At 39.5% G+C, this 19,080-nt stretch overlaps 1 protein-coding gene across 1 annotated transcript in view; it reads left to right on the top strand.

Annotated features, from left to right (window-relative positions):
* The window catches only part of RABGAP1 (RAB GTPase activating protein 1), a 71,032-nt gene that overhangs the window by 41,440 nt on the left and 10,512 nt on the right, over window positions 1-19,080 (top strand). Inside the window, exons 14-19 of the mRNA XM_035555461.2 lie at window positions 10,074-10,187; window positions 11,958-12,032; window positions 13,969-14,094; window positions 14,701-14,844; window positions 16,438-16,479; window positions 16,836-16,964. Coding sequence (XP_035411354.1) covers window positions 10,074-10,187; window positions 11,958-12,032; window positions 13,969-14,094; window positions 14,701-14,844; window positions 16,438-16,479; window positions 16,836-16,964 — 630 coding nt within the window. The remainder of the gene's footprint in view (window positions 1-10,073; window positions 10,188-11,957; window positions 12,033-13,968; window positions 14,095-14,700; window positions 14,845-16,437; window positions 16,480-16,835; window positions 16,965-19,080) is intronic.

Genomic DNA, 19,080 nt, shown 5'->3' with positions numbered 1-19,080 from the left:
GAATGCCACGATGAAGAGAACATAGAAATCAAATTCCGTCTTCATAAAAATGGCATGTTGTAGTATAGTTAAACAAACTAATCTTGAAATTCCATCTCAGAGTCGACATTTATTTCTTATTAGGGTTATCTGCCTTACTTTCAAATTAAGCTGCTAGAAGGTTCAATTTACGGGATGGAATTCAGTGGCATTTTTTTAGTATCATGGGAAAGGATTTCTATATGCACAACTTCTCAGTGTGATTAATTTGCTTCATCTAGTACTCTTGATTAAAAAAAAAAAGTTTACTGGGTGCTGAGGCAGTGATGATATTGTCATTTTCCAGATAGGCTGGGTGAAGATCTGTGAAGTATTAATTTTATAATCTTGAATCAGGTGACAATATTTTTTTATTTGTGTGAAGCAAAAGTTTTGTTGTTGTCTACCATTAGTTCTTAATATTAAATATTACTGGTTTCTACAGTCATTATTTGCTGTTAGGGATTTTTTACTTGTTTTTTTTAAGCTGCTTATTAATCAGAAATTTGTTTCTCCTAGTTGCAATTCTGATGTAGCTCAGTGTCTGAGTGCCACAATTTTGAATATTTGTCATAAATCTACAGGAAGAAAGTGGTATAAAGTACTGAGGCACAGAGAATCTCAGGAGTAGTGCAAGGTTGCATGAAGGGTCTTTCATAGAGCAAAGACTTGAATGAGAATTCCCAAATTTTAGTTTTGCCCTGCATCTCTGTGGCAGCACCCCTTTCCCCTTTACATAAAGCTTTTACCTGTAAGAAGCTTGTCTGTTCTGAAAAAGACGCTTCCAAAGCATATATATAAGGTCAGGTGGAAATATTCAGTGTGCGAAATTGATGAGTAGTTTTTTGTATTTGTTTTGTGGCATCACCAGCTACTCGATGCTAACAGCAGTATTGAACCTTCCTGAGCCAGGAAGCCTGAAACTTTTCAGTCTGCTCTTATTCCACATCAGATTTTGAAGTTGATTAAGCTTCTACTCCTAATTCAGGTTGGTGCTTTAGGAAGTATTTTTCTTAGGAACTAATACTTGAGCATAGGAGCCTGCCTTTAGACATTACAAACAAAATGCCCAATTAAAATTTTTCTAGTGACTTTATTCATCTGTTGTAGGTAATTATAATTCTTTATGAGGAGGCGGAGATTTTGGAAGTTTTATCTTATTGTTGTTCTAACACATCTTTAGTTCTGGGTACTTGAAGCACCTGCTAAACTTTGGCTGACCTGTTCCTTATTTTCGTGTTATTTCCCTTACTGCCTTGGCATTGCAGGGTTACCACTTGGAAAGACATTTTCTGCAGATAAGCAAAGGCAGATGATTTAATACTAAAATTATATCAGTAAAATGCTTTTGGAAGAGGGAAAGTCTTCTAGATTAAAATCTAGTATGTGTAAAAACAGGTGCCGTTATATTTAGAGAAAGAAACTGAAAGCTGTTGGAAACAAACAAAAGAAGCCTGCGGGCCAGCAGTGTGTCTGCGCTGGTGGTATGATGTAAGTTGTGTTAGAACAATGGAGTATTTAACCTGGGTGTATCCCTTATGGCACACGTGTTAAAGATGGAGGTTACCCTTCTTGCTGGGCCGTGCTCCGGGGGCAGCTCGTGTAAGCCTTGGGTTCCCCGCGCCCGCAGCGCTCGGATCCCGTCCATACCAGTGCCGGGCCTGGGCTGCTCCAGCCATGGTCGGGGAGAAGGGGGCAGCTGAGGCGGGCCCATGCCGTGCTGGGTGACCGACGTGTTCTCCCCAGAGAGAAGGGGCCGATTTAGTTGGGTGGGCTTAGCCAGCTTCCCAGTTCCTTCGTGTGACACAGGGTTTTCTAGGTATGTGAGATGTCGGTTACACAGACAGCTATACTCATGGTTCTCTGCTCGTTATTGACTTCTGTTGCCTTCCAGTTTTTATCCCCATTCCCGTGCACAGCCTGTGCCTGCTCTCTGTGCATGTAGTGGCTGTCGCAAGGAAATGTTTGCAGATCTCACCCGTAGAACATCTGCTTCTCTTGGGCTTTGGCACTCAGTGAAAATGTTACCCTAAGTCTTCTGTTCTCACATCCTGCCCCAAGTTATTTGTTTACAACCTGTGGTGGGCTTGGGCAATCTGTCCGGTCAGAACGGATCCTCCACCTCGTGAATCTGCCCTTACTGGCATTGAGAAACCAAGTTGGCACTTGTCTTTGTTTTGGCCTGGGAACGTGAGGGGCGGCCTGGTGCCATGGAGCTGGGGGCGGCCTGGTGCCACGGAGCTGGTGGTGGCATGGGGCTGCTCCCTGGGCGCGGGGCTGTACGCAGGGGCTGTGTGTGCCGCGAGGATTGAAGAAATGCTGGGGGGCTGTGCGTTGGGTTAGGTTATATTTAGAATGGGGTTTTCGACAGAGGGGCGGGTTTGGAGGGTGGCCTGCGCTCCTCGTTGGGCTGCTTTCTCTGTGTGAACGTGTAAGACGAGGACAGTAGCTTTGGAATTCAAAGCCTAGGCTTCTCAGGTGTTGCTGGGGGTCCTTCGGTTAAAAGGTTACACAAATTCAAGCAGCCCCTCCTAAAGATGAACTCGGACAAGTCTTGCTGTGCATATGTGGGTCATCCTCAGGCGTCCTGAGGGTCGCGTGCTACAGGCAGCCAAATGCGTGGCAAAACAAGTCGGCGCTTTTTGCCCAAATTGCGGGAAACAAAAGTTCTTTCAGGATTTCAACTGTAAATGAATCCTTGAAAATCAATAATTAGATTAGTAAAGGATGATGTTTTAATATGCTGGCAGGAATATAGAGGGATTTGTCAGGGGAAGCAAAAACAGACTTTGCACTAAAGTGGCTTAGGTATTGTTTATAGTGTTAGTGATATTTGTGTGCGTGAAAACTTTGGACAATTTTAATATAATGTAAGGCTTTGAGCTTTAGCTGACTAAAGTTGCTTGTTTTATGAAGTTACATTAGTACAACACTGTGAAGTATTTTTAAATATTAGCATTACTGGGTATTAAAAGTATTTCATAAAAACATTTTTTTAAAACATTTTCTGTAGATGCTGTCAAAGGAGTTGATGTTTAGTGTACAAAGAAATAAAACCCTGAGGGCTGTAAGGTACATGTGTGGTTCTGATCACCTCAGTTTTTGAGGGATTAGGGATTTCTTGGGATAAATTTTTGTTGTTAAAACCTACTAAAAATAATGGTGCAGTTAATCCTTTCAGCAACAGGAAGCAGCATTACCTCCAGCCATGCTTTTGAACTGTCTGAAAGGATTTGCCATCGCATTTATTGTCTTCATAGACTGATGTCTTTAGCAATGCTGTACAGCACAGTGTTTTGCAAGTTGCTATGCTGATAAATTTCTCTCCATGTGTAACCTTTGAAATCAAGTTTCTATTGTAATTCTAGCATGTAAACACTAGGTTCAATTTTGTATTCCTCTAATGAATGCAACAGGATGGAAATGAGTTTGCAATTGCTAATGATGAGCTTTCTTCTGTTCTTAATACTCGTGGGTATGTCTTTTACTTCAGGGAGTTCAAAATTGTATTAGTACCTTTTTTAATTGTTTTTTGTTTTTTGTTTTTTGTTTTGTTTTTTTTTCCCACATGCTGTTTACAATTAACCTGCAAGCATGGGAGGCTATGCATGCATGTGCTTCTAGGTTGCTTTGCTGAACAAAATGCAGTGGAGCGATCTTACTTACGGATGCTCTCTTGTCCTTACATTCCACCTGTGTCTGCTCCTTCACAGTCACTGGGACAGCAGAAGCCACCGGTCAGATAATTTCAGTGTTCTGCAGGATGGGGCATCTGCCTGAGGGCTGTCACGAGGAGTTTTTCTGGGGGAGACGATCCAGCTCTGTACATGAGTAGTGTTACAACTGGTACTTTTCTTTTGAGCGTCGGTGAAAAGGCCAGGAATAGACAAAATCACACCTAAGAGTGTGTATGTGTGTTTGTAAGAAATTTGTGCACCTTTTTAATGCTGGAATTTTTTTATTTTTATTTTTTTATTAAAAGATGAGAAAGAGGTGTGAGTGTGAAACCCCTGCTATGAAAAACTACAGGGAAAAAGAGTCCACCAAAGCAGATTAGAAAAGCAAACAGGTGAATTTGAGGCAGTCCAACCCTTAAGACTCGGTGATGCTGTGTGTAGTTGTGACACAGGGAGGAATATTAAGGTGTCAGCCTAGGCACCTTAATGTCCCTGGTTTCTGCCTGATTTGTTCTGTTTTGTACCCTGCAGGGGAAGGGGGAGGTAGTGAAGATGGGCATTTTGATATTCACGGCAGCTGGGGAACAGTTATTGTTGTGAGTCCAAAAATGTGTATTTTGTGCCAACTCAGAATTGTTGTTAAAATAGAGGGGTGAGAGGTACTTCTGCCCAATTATTTTAATAGACATTTCTGTAGCTGATTTTTCAGCTAAGGCTAATATAGGAAAAACTATAGTTAAGCCAAAAATTACAAATGTTACTGATTTAAAATAACCTACGTATTTTTAAAAATTAAATGGAACTGCATTAAAGCGAAGTATGTACATACCTGATCCTCAATCTTTGCATAATTATTTCCAAGAGATAATTTTGCTATGAGCTGTTAAAACTCAAAGAAATGTATTATTCCCTTTGAGCTGACCTGTACTCTAGCTGTGTCATACATCTCTTGGTTTGTTTCCTTTTTGCTGTAGATGTACATACATAGATATGTATGTATCTCAAAGTAAGTGATTTAACGTGGCAGTAATTGTACAGTCACACAGTTTAGGGCTTTGTAAAATATGTAATTTTAAGAATGTCAGTGTGGTTCTTAGCGAATTTTATAAACACTTTTCTGAATCTGTTATCAGCACTTCCCATCCTAAGAAAAACTGCACATATTTCAGTGATTGTTCCACTGGTTACATTTTTGTCTGCCATTTGTTTTGGATTGATGTAATCTTGATACTACTAAAATTTCAAGGGCTGTTGACGCATTTCACATAGCCTGGGATTGCCTGTTCTCCAAATGTATGGATCGTGCATCAACAGTACTACGTAGCCTTACTGTTTTGCCTAAAAGCCTAGCTAATTTATTTAACATTCTCTCTTTAAAGAGAGCTCGTCGGAAGGGGTAGCATATTTTAGGATGCTCCTTCTCTTTAAAGGGAAACCTGGAATTGAATAGCAGTACTCGTTGATCAGTGATATTATTGTAGCCAAAGGATGCATGGGTGGATTAATAGGAAGTTTTTGCTTCAAGTTTCTTGATGAAATGTAGTGTTCTACAGAGCTGTGTGAAGAGTGTAGTTTTTTATTCGGAAATGCACTTGTACACTTTATTTGAAAGGTCTGAATGGATCATAAATACATTTAAGAAATAAATGATATGTCACATGTTTTCATGTCTTGTCTCCGATGGCTTTTATGTAACCGGGCTGATAAAGGTGTGTTCTTTTTGGAGTGGGTGGCTTTTCCCTCTTATCTTTACTGCTCCAAATATTCTGCTTTTTACGTAACTGCCAAGAGCAGGAAAACCTTCCATCATATATTTTGTGTTTATGCTTTATCCATACATGATGCAGGGCACTGTAGGCAAGCTTCTCTCTATAATTTTCCTGTGGGAAACTTGAGCCCTAAAAGGAAATGAACACAGCTAAAGGGCTGGCTATCACAAGGGATACACTTTTATTTTTAGAATTGCACTATATTGCCATATTTGGACTGAAAGTATGCTGTATCAATGCTCTATTGTATCAAATTGCAGCTGTTTGCCCATTCCGAATTTCTCTAAATTATTCAATTTTTGTTTTCCACAAATACTACTGTTTATTTGGGAGCGTTCTCGGTGAGTGCTGACTCCAGGTAACACACGTGTTCTGGGGGCAGCATTTCTTATGGGAAGCTAACCAGCGTGTTGCTTTGAAAGTGGGTTCTGTGGGGCTTCCTCAAGGTCTCGGTAGCAGGTGTAATTCTTCTTCCTAAAACCTCACAGCGCTTTGGTCCAGGACACGCAGGAGATGCACTCGCTGTAAATGTTCCCTATCAAAAGTAATGGTGGGAATGCCGTTAACCTCGTTAACCTGCAGAATGAATTTGGTGATGTGGTGTCCTACGAACATCCAAAATAGCCATTGAAAGACCTTTTAATATTGCAGGATGTATTGGAAATGCACAGATCTCCGAATAACGTACCCATAGCACGTAACACTGCCCGTGTTGCTGTCCATGGAAGTTTGACAGTTTCGTTTTCCCCCACTCGTTAGAGCTGCTGGAAGCTGTCAGCTGCCGTGCTGCTTCCTTCAATGTCTTGTGTGTGCCTTGCATTGAAATGCCTTGCAACACCGTGCCGCGTGCTGATCAGCCCCTGGCCGAAGCATCTGAAATGTGACCGACAGATGGAATCTTTAGGCCTTTCTTTTCACAGTCATCTCTGCCTGTATGACAAAAGCTCGGCAAAGTCAGTGCGACCTCCTGAGAAGCAATTGCAGTGTGAAAATTTACTCCATGGTGCCAAGAGTGAGAATTGAGCAGAGTTTGGGTTTTGTTTTCTTATGGGAATGGTGTTTGAATTCAGGTTTATGCCAAGGAAATTCTTAATTTCCTTCATTTTTGTATTTTATGTGGCATTTCACAGAATCACGGAATGGTTGAGGTTGGAAGGGACCCCAGGAGGTGATCTGGTCCATCCCCACGCTCAGGCATGGACACGTAGAGCAGCTTGCCCAGGACATGTCCAGACGGCTTTTTCCTTGGACTGTTTTCTTTAATTCTTTTTGATTTCTTTAGTTCTCTTAACTTTTTTAACGGTTTAATTTTGGTAAGCTTTAAATGTTTAGAATTTTAATCATTTATTGGGCGGATGTGTCACCCCAGTGAACAAACTGTATTTTGAATTTTTTGGGAGATGGTCTTTTTCGACCGTACCATTTTTCCACTTTTATGTCATTTTTGAAGTCAGCCTGTGTCTCAGTAAGGGCTCTGTTTTATGTCCACACCTGATTTCTCCGGGTGTGACAGGAGGAGTTGATCCTCGAGTGGCGAGCCATTTTCAGCAGGCAACTACCTCTACTGAAATGGTTTATTTCAGTTTTTTTTCATCACAGCTCTTGTCCCTTCAGCAATTCTTTGCTGCTGCTGCTTTGTCTTTTCAGTTTTATGTACGGGATTAGGAAAAATAAATCTGACCTGCTGAAAACTGCAAGTATTTCATCCCTGTGAAGAGGTCCTACTGACTCCAGCTCTTCGAGATTAAGCGTCTTAAGCTACTGAAAAAGCCTTCCAATGCAACAGTCTCACTCTGAAGATGTTGATCGAGATTGTAACTGCATGATGCAATTTGGGATACTCCATCAACTGGAGAGGAATTTTTTAGTATAACCCCACTAATATTTTAAAGTGCATGAAAGGGGGAGGAAGGCTGTGTTCGGAGCATCCATATTTCCCTGCTTTCCTTCAGAGCAGTGAACTGTTGTGAGAATTTTAATCTTTACTGCGCTTGCCTCAGTTCTCATGGCTGTTTTCCATTCTGTTTTCTTTATTACTTTCTTTTTCTTCCTGTCATTCTTAGCTTTCTATTTTTCAATCCCAGTTTGTGAAGGGTGTGGGTTCAGAAGGGTTTCCTTCAGTTCCCAGTCCCCTGAAAGCATGAGAAATTGCCCATTGAGCCAATTCTCACAGCAAGGTATAAAAATAGGAGTAAAGAAAAGGTTACACAATGCTTGGAGTGCAGCAGTTTGTACTAATGGAGAGATTTCAAAGCCATGGTTTGAAAAACATTTTTAAAACCTTATCGTTTCCGTTAATTTTTCTCTCACCAAGCTCTGTTTGAGCTGCAGGAACTAGCTTTCCAGATTACTTGAGGAATTGTACTGAAATACAGGAGTCAAGTGCTCAACAAGTCACGCAAAGTCAGAGGGACCACTAATTGCTCTCTTTAGTCAAAATGAGTGATTTGTTTGAGAAGCCTGTCCTAAGAGTTTCCAACCAGATGCTTTTGCTTCTGCTATTAAATAAGTGAATTAAAAGGCAGGTGGATTTAAGGTTATTTTCTGTCATCTGTGCCCTTGCAGCAGACCACAGGTAACTCCCAGGAAATCCACTTGTTTGGTGCCACAGACTGCTATTAGCAGTGGACACTATCTGCGCTCTTGCAAAGAAGGGTACTTCACCGTAATTCAGCCTTGCAAACTTTTAAGAAACTGGAAGTTATCACAAAGACATTATTCACATGCTTTAAAATTCTTGGTTTATTTCTGAGCATTTGTTTTCTCTTCTTGTGAAACTAGCTGAAGCTGACAGCCAGCCATCATCTTAACGTCTTTGTTGACTTAAAAGGATTTTTAATGCGTGTGTGTGTATATGTATGAAATTTCTTTGGTATTGGCTTTTGTTTGCTTCTGATTTCCTTGTAATGAAATGGACCTCTTTGGCATATTAATTATTACCAAATTGAAATGCTGTACAGTACTTTTGATACAATTTCCAAAACAATCCAATAACTTGATTCTAATAGCAGTGTAATGCTTTCCTAATGAAATGTCTGTAGCCACAGAGAGGAGCATTAAACTTGGATAAAATCTGAAGAGAAAATCAAGTTCAGAGCTGTAATTTTGTTCCTGTTTGCAACATTGAAAAAAAGATCAACTAAAATCTGTATTCACACTGATTAATTCACGCACTCTGAAGTTATTTTACTTCTGAACTTTCTTCCCTTTGTCGAACAAACCCACAAGTGATTTGGCTGTAGTAAACCAACCAACAACGAACACCCACCTCTTCCAGTGTGGTTCCGCAGGGCATCGTGGATGTTTGCAGCCACAGCCTGGCGCGCTGCTCTGTGATAGCCTCAGGTGTGAAGCTGACCGGGGTTTTGTTTGAGTGTTCAGTCAGTCGGCAGTGCCATCTAGTAAGGGAGCCTGGATCCTTCCCGTAGCAATGGTTGCTGGTTTATTGTTGTGGCATCTTTTCAGACGGTTACTCACTGCCGAGATCCCCCTACCAAGGAGCTCTTGCTCCATGCCTAGAAAAAGTCCTCTTTTTGGCAGTAGAAAGAGGGACCAGTTAAAGGCAAAAAGAAATATCTAAAGATAAACAGAGGGCTTTGTTTCTGTTTTATTTCCAGCATAATGGCCTCTTCTTCTGATTTGTTGGTGGTCACAGACTTGCTGTGGGGTACTCCCTGCCATCATCCACGTCCCTGAGCCACATCCTGCAGTGCTGGTGCCAGCGCTGGTCTGAGGGCTCTCGCCAGTTACTGGCCTCCAGCTGGACCTTGCACCGCTGCTCACAGCTATTGGAGCCCAGAAGTCCAGGCAATTTTCCACCCACTTTCTGCTCCAATTACCTAGCCTACGTCTCACTAATTTGATTTTAAGGAGAAAGTGGGAGATCGTGTCAAAGGCCTCGCAATCTGCTGGCCTCTCCTTGTCCACAGCTCCAGTCACCTCACCAGTTAGTGCTGGGAGGTTGGTTAGGAGTGGTTTGCCATTGTTATATCCACGTTGCTGCTCCCAGTCACCTTCCTGAGCTTTGTGAATTTAGAAGTAGCTTCTGAGAGGTGTGTGGTGCTGTTGCACCATGTGTTAAGCTCTGGATGGATGGTTAGTGTCTTCCTTGGGGTCATACTCAGTTTTCTTTTCTTGTTTTGCCTAATTTTTTGGGGAGGATGGAGAGTGGTTTCTCTAGCTAAAACATTTAAGAGAATGAATGAAAGAACTTAGGACGGCAGCGTGCAGCTGCTTACAATTGGTAGTTACCCTCTGCAGTTGTAAGAAAAATGAGATGTGACTAGGCAGCATTTGTGTTCAGGAGACTGCGAGGGAAGGCTGCTGTCTGCACTGCAAAGTCCTGGAATGCTTTTCTGTGTGTGCTTTTTCTGCCACTCACTGACTGTTCCCAGATGTGCTTAGGTAACCAAATCTATCAAGATTGTGATCTGGAGCTGCCAGCCTGCAGGCAGGCTGTTCTGGCTGAGTAGACTGTATTTTGTTAAATTTAGAACAGTGCACAGAACACAATGCCAGTCTCCTAACTCTCAGTCCTAGCATATTGTAATTTAGTCTCTTTTGATGTGTTTTCATTTACGTTACCTGAATTTTTATTTTTGTCTAATAGGAATCTCCACAAGACAGTGCTATCACCCGAGACATCAATCGAACGTTCCCTGCTCATGATTATTTTAAAGATACCGGGGGAGATGGTCAGGACTCCCTGTATAAAATATGCAAGGTATTCTTTAAATTCTTCTTCACTTATTTTGGTAACTTATGTTTAAAATCATTAACAGATGTAACTCTGTTACTTGAGAAGAATATGTAGGGTATTATAGTTAACTGTATCATGGAGACAGACTGGTGCTAGGCTCCGGTTGGTCCTTCATTGTAGATGTTTATCTGGTTATAGTGACATTCAGGTAGGAGGTCTAAAGTAGTAAGCCCTCTGGATTCCTGAATGCTAATTTGTTTCGTACAGAAACTTCATGTCAGCCTGGATCAGGCTGGACGAATTATATGCTGTTCTAGAGGTGATGACTAATTCCATAGTGATCAAGAACAGCTTGTCACTCTAGCATGCTCCCTGGTTGTCAATATTGTCTAAATGATTCCGGCAAAGTTGGGGACACATGCAGGAAATCATGCTGATGTTGCCTCTTGAATTTGATTTTGATTGACATTAATGTATTTTACATTAATGTATACTAGCAAGTGTGAATGCAACATCTACATGAAATAAATGAAAGATGTTGAATTTCTTCTGTTCAGCTTTCTCTGCATTCTTTAATGAATATTTTTGGATCTAAAATGGAGACAGTGAACATTTGCAAATTAATTCAAGAGATCAGTTTATAATTTCACAAAGTGTGTTCCTGAGCTTTGTTCCTGCTGAGTGGTGTGAAGTTTGTGTGGCCAGGTGACTGTTTTTCAAAAGGAGATATAAAAACTACAGTGAGTGAGTGAGCTTCGATTTAGAAATCCTCATGTTTTTCCCTATATCCACATTGAAAGTTGTGTAGTTTTTTCATTCAAATGAAGTACAAAAACACAAGCCATACTGTGTTGAATTTGGAGCAGGCTGTCCCCGTTAGGAGGAATGCAGAGACAGGGACACAACAGATCCTTAGGTAAAGGTTAAAATGCAGTGAGGGAAAGAAAGAAAGTTGGGAGACCCCATCCCCATAGCAGCAGGCAGGCTGCTCATCACAGTGCAGTTGGTTAGAGATGGTGAAAGGAACCTGTAGGTGTGTTCGTGACTGGCCTCCCCAACCAACACTACTACAGGTAGTTATTCTAAGAGAAATATATGAGTGATTTGAGTGCATCAAACAGGCAAAATGCAGCCATGAAGAAAGAATAAGACATCTTAGAGTTTTTATCAGAACGGCAAATGTGGATAACTGCCTTTCTATAGATCACACCTCCGCATTGAAAAAACCTGCTGAAATCCAAACAGGGGGTGAAACTTTTCCAAAATATGACCAATGGACCTGTAGGATGTCATCTGAGATACACTAGTCTAGCAACGTGCAAAGATGTTGGGGAAAAATACACAGTGGTCTTTAAGACTGGAGATAGCTATGTTATAAAGCCACAGGCATGCACTGGAGTTGTTTATTAAAAGGCAGAAATTAGCAGCACAAGTGGGCAGCTTGTTGTTTGCGTCTCAACCAGAATGTTTTAAGCTTCCAGCACCCTTTCTTTTGTGTTTCTTGTGTTTCTCCATCTTCCACATCTGATCTCCTAACACCCCTGTAGCAGCTGGTCAGAGGTAAAAGCACTCGGATAAATACCTGGAGAGGCTGCAGTAGTCCTGGTGCATCGCTGTAATCAGCCACTGCCACTGCATGCCATGGTTGGATTCTTCACACGGGTTATCCCCTCGTTTCGCTGGCACCAGAACACCTCATGAAAATTTCATGGAGCTGTGTTTAACATAGCATTTTGTTCTCATTGTGCTTTTAGGTTAAGACAGATATGCTGTAAAATTTGATTCCTTTTTTAGGCCTATTCTGTCTATGATGAAGAGATTGGCTACTGTCAAGGCCAATCGTTTCTTGCTGCTGTGCTGCTTCTACATGTAAGTGGTGGTTTTTTTCCAGTTTGTCTTAAGCTTAAGAATAAATATTGCTCCACATGTCTGGGACAGACATTGGTAACTTCTGAACTAGCGGGATTGCAGACTGCTTATCCACTTAAATGTTGGTCAATAATAATGTGATTTTAGACTGAGAAGAGTAAATTGTTTAAAACTTGCTGGGATATTCGTAACAAATGCTGCCTTTATTTGGACTACTGCATTGTAGGCCTTTGTGCTTCTTGGTTTTAGAGGTTATTGAAGGATAAAACAGTTTTTATATTTGTTTTGTTAATATACTCAAGAATACTTTTTTTTAACTTAATCGTTGTTGGTAAAAGTGACCTCGGCAGAGTAATATCCTTTAATTGCTTGCGTGTTCAGAAGCCAAAAGATTTATGGTTACCGTAAATCAGAAGCAAAAGTTTTAGATTCACTCATGCTTGGGAAATATGAGAGGATTAGAAATCTGTACAAATTATTTATAGACCGTTCTTTTTTAAAGGAAGGTCTGCTTTTTCTCAGTGTGTGTATTGCAGCCATGGGCAGTTGAAACTGACCAGTTCCTAAGCCCAGCAGAGCTCTGAGATTTCTTTTCCCAAGCTGATTTTTAGTGCCTGTTGCTACCAGTGAGAACTGAGCATGAAGCCTTCTCTGCAGTTTTCAGTGGAAGAGGAAGTCTGATCTTCGGTGTAGTGTTTTCCACAACGTTATGAAGTCGGTGGAGGATGTCAAACATACTGTAAACTCCATTCTTTTCAAACATTAGGCAAATGACTAAGCAGAGCAACCTTTTAGTTCTTTGTGACTGTAATCTGAAACATTTGCTTGATGACCAATTAATCCTTTACTACTGTCCTGAAACAGATCAAGAAGGATGATACTTTCTGATAGGAAAATTGAACCCTTTTACTGAAACATATGTGCCTTCTTTTTTCTTTTTCATTGTCTTATGTCCATTTTTTGAATATCCATTGCATTAGAGAGAGTGGCTGTCAAGAGTGGACCATGAGTTATTCTAGAATTCTTTCTTAATGATAATTATTGCCTGTGGGAATGGAATATGCATTAAAAAAAGTTAAATTTGAAATAAGTTTTTTTTTATTTGATTCTCTTTGAAATCAGTCTTTGGAGTATGGCTGCTAGGGAAAATAAATATTAAGACAGTGTTGCAGAAAAGGAGCCCTTCACTACCAGTTTGGCATGTCTCAGCAAAGTTTTCATTTTTAACAGACTCCATCTGCAGATTAATAATAGAATACTTGAGATGGATGTTCTGGCCTTTACAGGAACAAGTGATCGACCTGAAGTCAGACTTTACTATTACTGAATTTTGATATTTGGGGGAAATGTCTAAACACTGACAAGCCATGATGAGTGTTTCTTCAGCTTTTGGCAGGAAAGGGATATTGAACATTCCCAAACCAATGCTGAGTTGTGATAAATAGAGCTTTTGGTAGCAGTTACTGGTCTCTTGTATTCATGGAATCTGAAAAATAAACATCAAATATAGTAATGTTATTTTAAAAGGTAAATATATAGTTAAAAATAAGGGAAAGATCCAGTTAAACATCATCTAATATTGCTTTTTTCTTAGTTACATAGGTGACAGAGTTAGGCTGTTTAAAATTCGTAGGATTCTGACATGATTTGGCAAAAATATGGCAAGAAGCTTCTTTGGTCTCGATGTCTGAAAGATGTGTTTTTAGTTGGGCATTGGGAGATGGTTTATTCCACAGAATAAGAATGAAGTGCAGTTTCCAACGCTAGGCCTCATTTTGTGTGTTAATACTCTTGTTTACTTTTAAACTGGTTTGGGCCAGATTAAATAGTAGTAATAATTTGGCCTTTCTGTAAGAGGGAGGAGAAACAGCAAGGGCAGATGGACCCAGTATGAAAGATTTAAATGCGCTCTGATAAATACGCTTTCCTCTCACAGATGCCTGAAGAGCAAGCTTTCAGTGTTCTGGTCAAAATCATGTTTGATTACGGACTCAGGGAACTTTTCAAACAAAACTTCGAAGATTTGCACTGCAAGTTTTACCAGCTGGAGCGCCTCATGCAGGTAGGTGCTCAAACTTGTGTGAACTGAATGGATCAGAGCCTGCAACTCAAACTGTTAGCAAAAGCAGCAATTTGTTTTACCCATGAATGCTGTTTGTAACCTCTTAGTAAGGATGAAGAGTGAGGATTACCCATACTGGAGGTTTTCTGAGACTAGAGAGTGCTGACCCGAGACAGTCGGATAGCACTGGCTGCATGCAGTAAGTCTGAAGGGAGAGGTGTGTGAGCAGCTGGAGTGGCTCTCATACAGACTGTCCTGCCAGTGACTTCTGAGCTCACTGCGGACACGCCGCAGAGTGGCTTTGCAGGGTCAGCACATCTCCTGTCTGGGTTTCTTGCTAGGGTGAGAGCTTGGAGACTGGGCTCGTTGTGCATGTAATACAGTGGCCTTTTGAGCATCTGCACTGGGACGTGCCTTCAGCATCCTTGCAAGGTTCTTTAACATGTCAGACAGCTGGCTTGTCAGGCACGAGTGGATACAGAAGCCTGCCTATCTGCACTGATTGTCACTGTAAAGGCTCTACCCAACTTCTGTTACTTTGGGATTTTATCTAATGCTCCAAAATAGCGTAAATTAACTTTTTTTTTTTGGTAATATTATTCTTAGGAATACATTCCTGATCTCTACAACCACTTTCTGGACATTAGCCTTGAAGCACACATGTATGCTTCCCAGTGGTTCCTTACATTGTTCACTGCAAAATTCCCTCTCTACATGGTCTTCCATATTATCGACTTACTCTTATGTGAGGTAGGTGTTATAATTGGAGATTTGTACTACTAGTAACTTTTGACAGTTTTTTTACTATCTTGGTTCATGTCCTCGTTACTATCTGTTCTTTCAGAGCTAGGCAAGTGATATTTTTATGTAGAAGTGTTACATTTTTGTATTGAAAAAGAGATCTCAGCATTTTAAAGGTATGAACTGGGAACATATGTGATTATAAAATTGCATTTCATGGAATACTGTTTAATCTGTATGTATAATTCCATACAGTGCTCATGGGATGGAAATTAATTTACGAATATGTGGATGAAAGATTCCAAATTTCTTTGGTTGTTAAATTGTATTATACATGATAATGTTTTTTGTAGAACACTGTTGAAAGAAGGCCATTACATATAAAATTGCTCAGCTAACTTCTGTGCTGGTAATCTCAAGCATGGAGCTCTTTTTCCAGGAGACTTGAAGTCTCTTTATACTTCCCAGCATATAAGGAGGAAAGCAAATTCTTTACTTTGAGATTTTGTACATAATCATGTTTAAAACAGTATATTTCCTGGTATGTTGGTAAGTAGTGTAGTTTCAGTTGGAGCTTATTAAAATATATGAACAATTCACATTTTGTACTGAAGCATCCCTGAGTTAACTAATGATTTACTTTTTTACTTGCTGATTAACATTATTCATGCATTCTTCACCAGATCTGCAGTTGCTGCTGTGAAGTAGCATAGTTTGTCTGCATTTCCTACACGGAAGGGTTTCAGCATTCATAAACCTCCTGGTCAATGTTTCTACCCTTTCGCTGTTATCTGTCTGCTGCTTGATTTGTCCATGTGCCAATGAAATAGAAAATAACAGATGGTATCTAGAAAATCAGTTTTATTTGTTTAGAAACACATTTTAAATTAATAAATAGTAAATGTGTTCCTAGTGAAGGTTTAGGGTTTTTTTTGTCATTTAAAAATAATAGTGAAAAAATAATTCATTGGGGAAGTGAAAGACAATCTTGAAACAATATCAGCAATGTGTCTTGATTTTTGAAGGTACCACTTAAGTTGCATGCTACTGTTGACTTTTCATAATTAATTGGGCAATTTAAATAAAGCACTTCTAACCTTTGCCACTACTTTTTAGATGATGTAGGACTCTGTCCTAAAGTGAGTCACTTTCTTTGTCATTAAAAGAATTATTCCAACTTTTGAATACCAGAAATTGATATATTCATGCATATATTGCTGCATTTGACTCCAGTGTTTTCTGAAGTTGCTATATGAAAATTAAGTGACCTTGAGCTGACCAACTAGTCATTAAAAAATAAAGTACAGTGCTTTATCATTCTGGAGTTTCGAACTACTAAGGAGATAGTAAAACCTGTGTTGAAAGATTGGTTTGCTATCACATAATGGCAATCCAGTAAAAATACCTTCCTCATTTTTTGCAAAGTCATTCTCTGGGCTTTTGATTTAACGTAGTACCTGTAGTTACTTACAAGTGTAAACTTGTATCCTGGTTCTCAACTTCACAAAAACTAGACAAACAACAAAACCCACCAAATAATTTAATAACTAGGATTGTAAATACTGATAAATGAATTTATTTTGTCATTATTTTTCTCTTTAGGGAATAAGTGTTATTTTTAATGTTGCGCTGGGATTATTAAAAGTGAGTATCCAGTTTTTAAAGTGTTTTATACTTCATCATGCACATTATCAAAATTTAAGATGCTTATTAAAAACTATTTAATAATAATTATTATTATAATATATATTTTTAAAGCTAACAACTTCCTGTATTACATATGCTGTTGTCTGGCGTACTGAGTGCAGCAGAGTGCTTTTGGGGGATGGGGTGGCAGGGAAATAGAAGGTTGCAGAAATAGGCACAAGAAGTTTTTAGAAAGTTAAAAAGTAAATATGTTCTTGGGAGCTTTACAAAATTGTTGTTGCATTGTCTCTGGGAATTCCGTATTTGTTCAAAAGCTGCTTCGCAACTACTGGGTCTTCTTTCCTTGTCTCTAGACTACCAAGGATGATCTGTTACTGACTGACTTTGAAGGGGCTTTAAAATTCTTCCGTGTACAGCTGCCCAAGAGATACCGTTCAGAGGAAAATGCAAAAAAGCTGATGGAATTAGCCTGTAATATGAAGGTAAAGATGTGGTGATAGTAACTGTGACCATGTCTTGAATGGGTACAGTTTCAGTCTCCATATGTAACTTTACAATTTGTTTGTCCAAATGAAAATAATTGCAGATTCTTTGCAATGAAATACAGTAAAGCCCTGAGATTTTCAGTGATATAGGCCCACTTGGACAAATAAGAGAGACTGGCTTTCAGAGAGCAATATTTAGTGCTGCTAAAATCAGACTTAAAAAACAAACAAAAAAAACAACACAACAACAACAAAAACACCACTAATGGCACTAAAATAAAATACTGACATAGCTGCAGTTCTCTGAAATTCCCATCTAGTAGTAGGCACAAAATGGGTAGTATCTTTAACTGAGAAGAAGGGGGGAAGTTTTATTTAAAACAGAGTATATAATGCACAAACAAAATGTTATCTTTCAGAGTGTGGCTATTTTTAATTGGGCACACGTGATACTGTAATAAAATATTGAGAATGATTAGCTTTCTGACTTAAAGAACAGAAATCGTGTTTCATAGTAAAATATGTCATTTCTGATCCTTATAGGAGCCTTCTTTTGAACAGAATAGAAACTAGAGTTCAGTATGTACTATAGACTGGAGAGATGTCCCAGAAATTTTCTCTCTATAAATGAATTAATCTCAGTAGTTCCTGTTTTCTAAGATAATTTATTCAGAGATCTCTGTGGGCTTCCTTGTGTATTTGAATTGCTGAGGTACGCAGTGGAGTTTTTTTGTTTGATGTTTTTTGTTACGTTTCAGTTGCCCATTAAGCCCTATTTATTAAGTATAACTACATGAAATAAAAGTTCTAGCCTTTGACGTTAAGACTTTAGTTACATACGTCAAGTATTGCATTATCTTGTAGCTGAAAGTCAATTGCTTTTATAATCAATAAATATTCTAACTAAAGCTTTATATTGGCATTTTGGAATAGGCCCTTAAAATGGAACTTCAGAATGAATTTACTGTAAGAAATGTATCGTTTCCTCTTTATAGATGGGATGATTGAGTTCTAAAATGGAACTTTGGTAATTTATTTTGTATATTTTAAGGAAGCTGTGATTCTTTCTTTATAGTTTCACATAGATTAACTTTTGGTCAAGTATACTGGTATGATTCAATTTTTTTATTTTTATATTTCTTAAAATTCGCTGGAGGAATTCTTTTGTAGCGTCAGTTTATAAGTACACATCTTCCCTAGTATGTTAACATTCAAGACATCCTGTAGTAGTAGCAATATTCTCCACAGAATTCAAGCATGTCTTACATGACACTAGCGTAGAAATTAGCAAATAATCAAGAAGTAAGCAAGCTGTTTCAGCTCATCCAATCATTTGATGTTAGCCACAGATTAGACATTGCATATACGTCTGGTTAAGATCACGTGTAATGGGTGCATTTGCTTTTCATGTTTCCAAATAGCTTGTTCCTCTTCCCACCCTGCCAAATTTCCCTTCGTTCTCAGTGCTGTGTGAAGTAGTTAAGGCAAACAGTCAAGGTTGTACACTGCTTTCTTGAGTGCTTCATGTTTTCAGGGGATTAAATGGAAAGTTACGGAGAAAGTGCAGGCTGTACTACTCTGTGCAGGCTCTGCACAGATGCTGCACACTTCTGTATCTCATCCATGTTTGTTGCCTCTGGTTGGAGTGCTGCACGTAATCGCCTTCTTTGACCTAAAATACAAGTTTTTTGCTGTCAGTAGAAATCGTCAGCTCTGTGTCTGGAAGTGTTTTTGAGCAGAAAAGGGTCTGATGTCAAAATAAATCATTTATAGGAAGGGAGAAGTAGCTTGGCAAAGGCATTGTGATTGCAACAGCATTCTGCTGAAAAGGAGGTCAGTAAATGATGAGCTTGAGACAACACTAATTTCTTAAAGTCACTCCTCAGTGGTGCAGTCAAATGTTAACAGAGTTACTGCTGCCTTCTGTGCCCCTGGAGAACTGGTGGGACTCCAGTGTTCATTTCTGCCTTCCATCACCACACACACCCAAAGGCCTTGCTGACTCCCGGAGCGCGGCTTCCTCTAGGGCTCCAGAGTCAAGAACTGGTGACAACAGCAAATGTTCTCCTGATCACCTCATTATTAGTATCTAGAGGCAAAACTGGTTTAATGC

This window comes from Cygnus atratus, chromosome 19 (assembly GCF_013377495.2).
Source record: "Cygnus atratus isolate AKBS03 ecotype Queensland, Australia chromosome 19, CAtr_DNAZoo_HiC_assembly, whole genome shotgun sequence".
Classification (NCBI taxonomy): domain Eukaryota; kingdom Metazoa; phylum Chordata; class Aves; order Anseriformes; family Anatidae; genus Cygnus; species Cygnus atratus.
The sequence above is the reverse complement of the archived record's forward strand: the minus strand, read 5'-3'. Positions and strand labels throughout refer to the sequence as shown.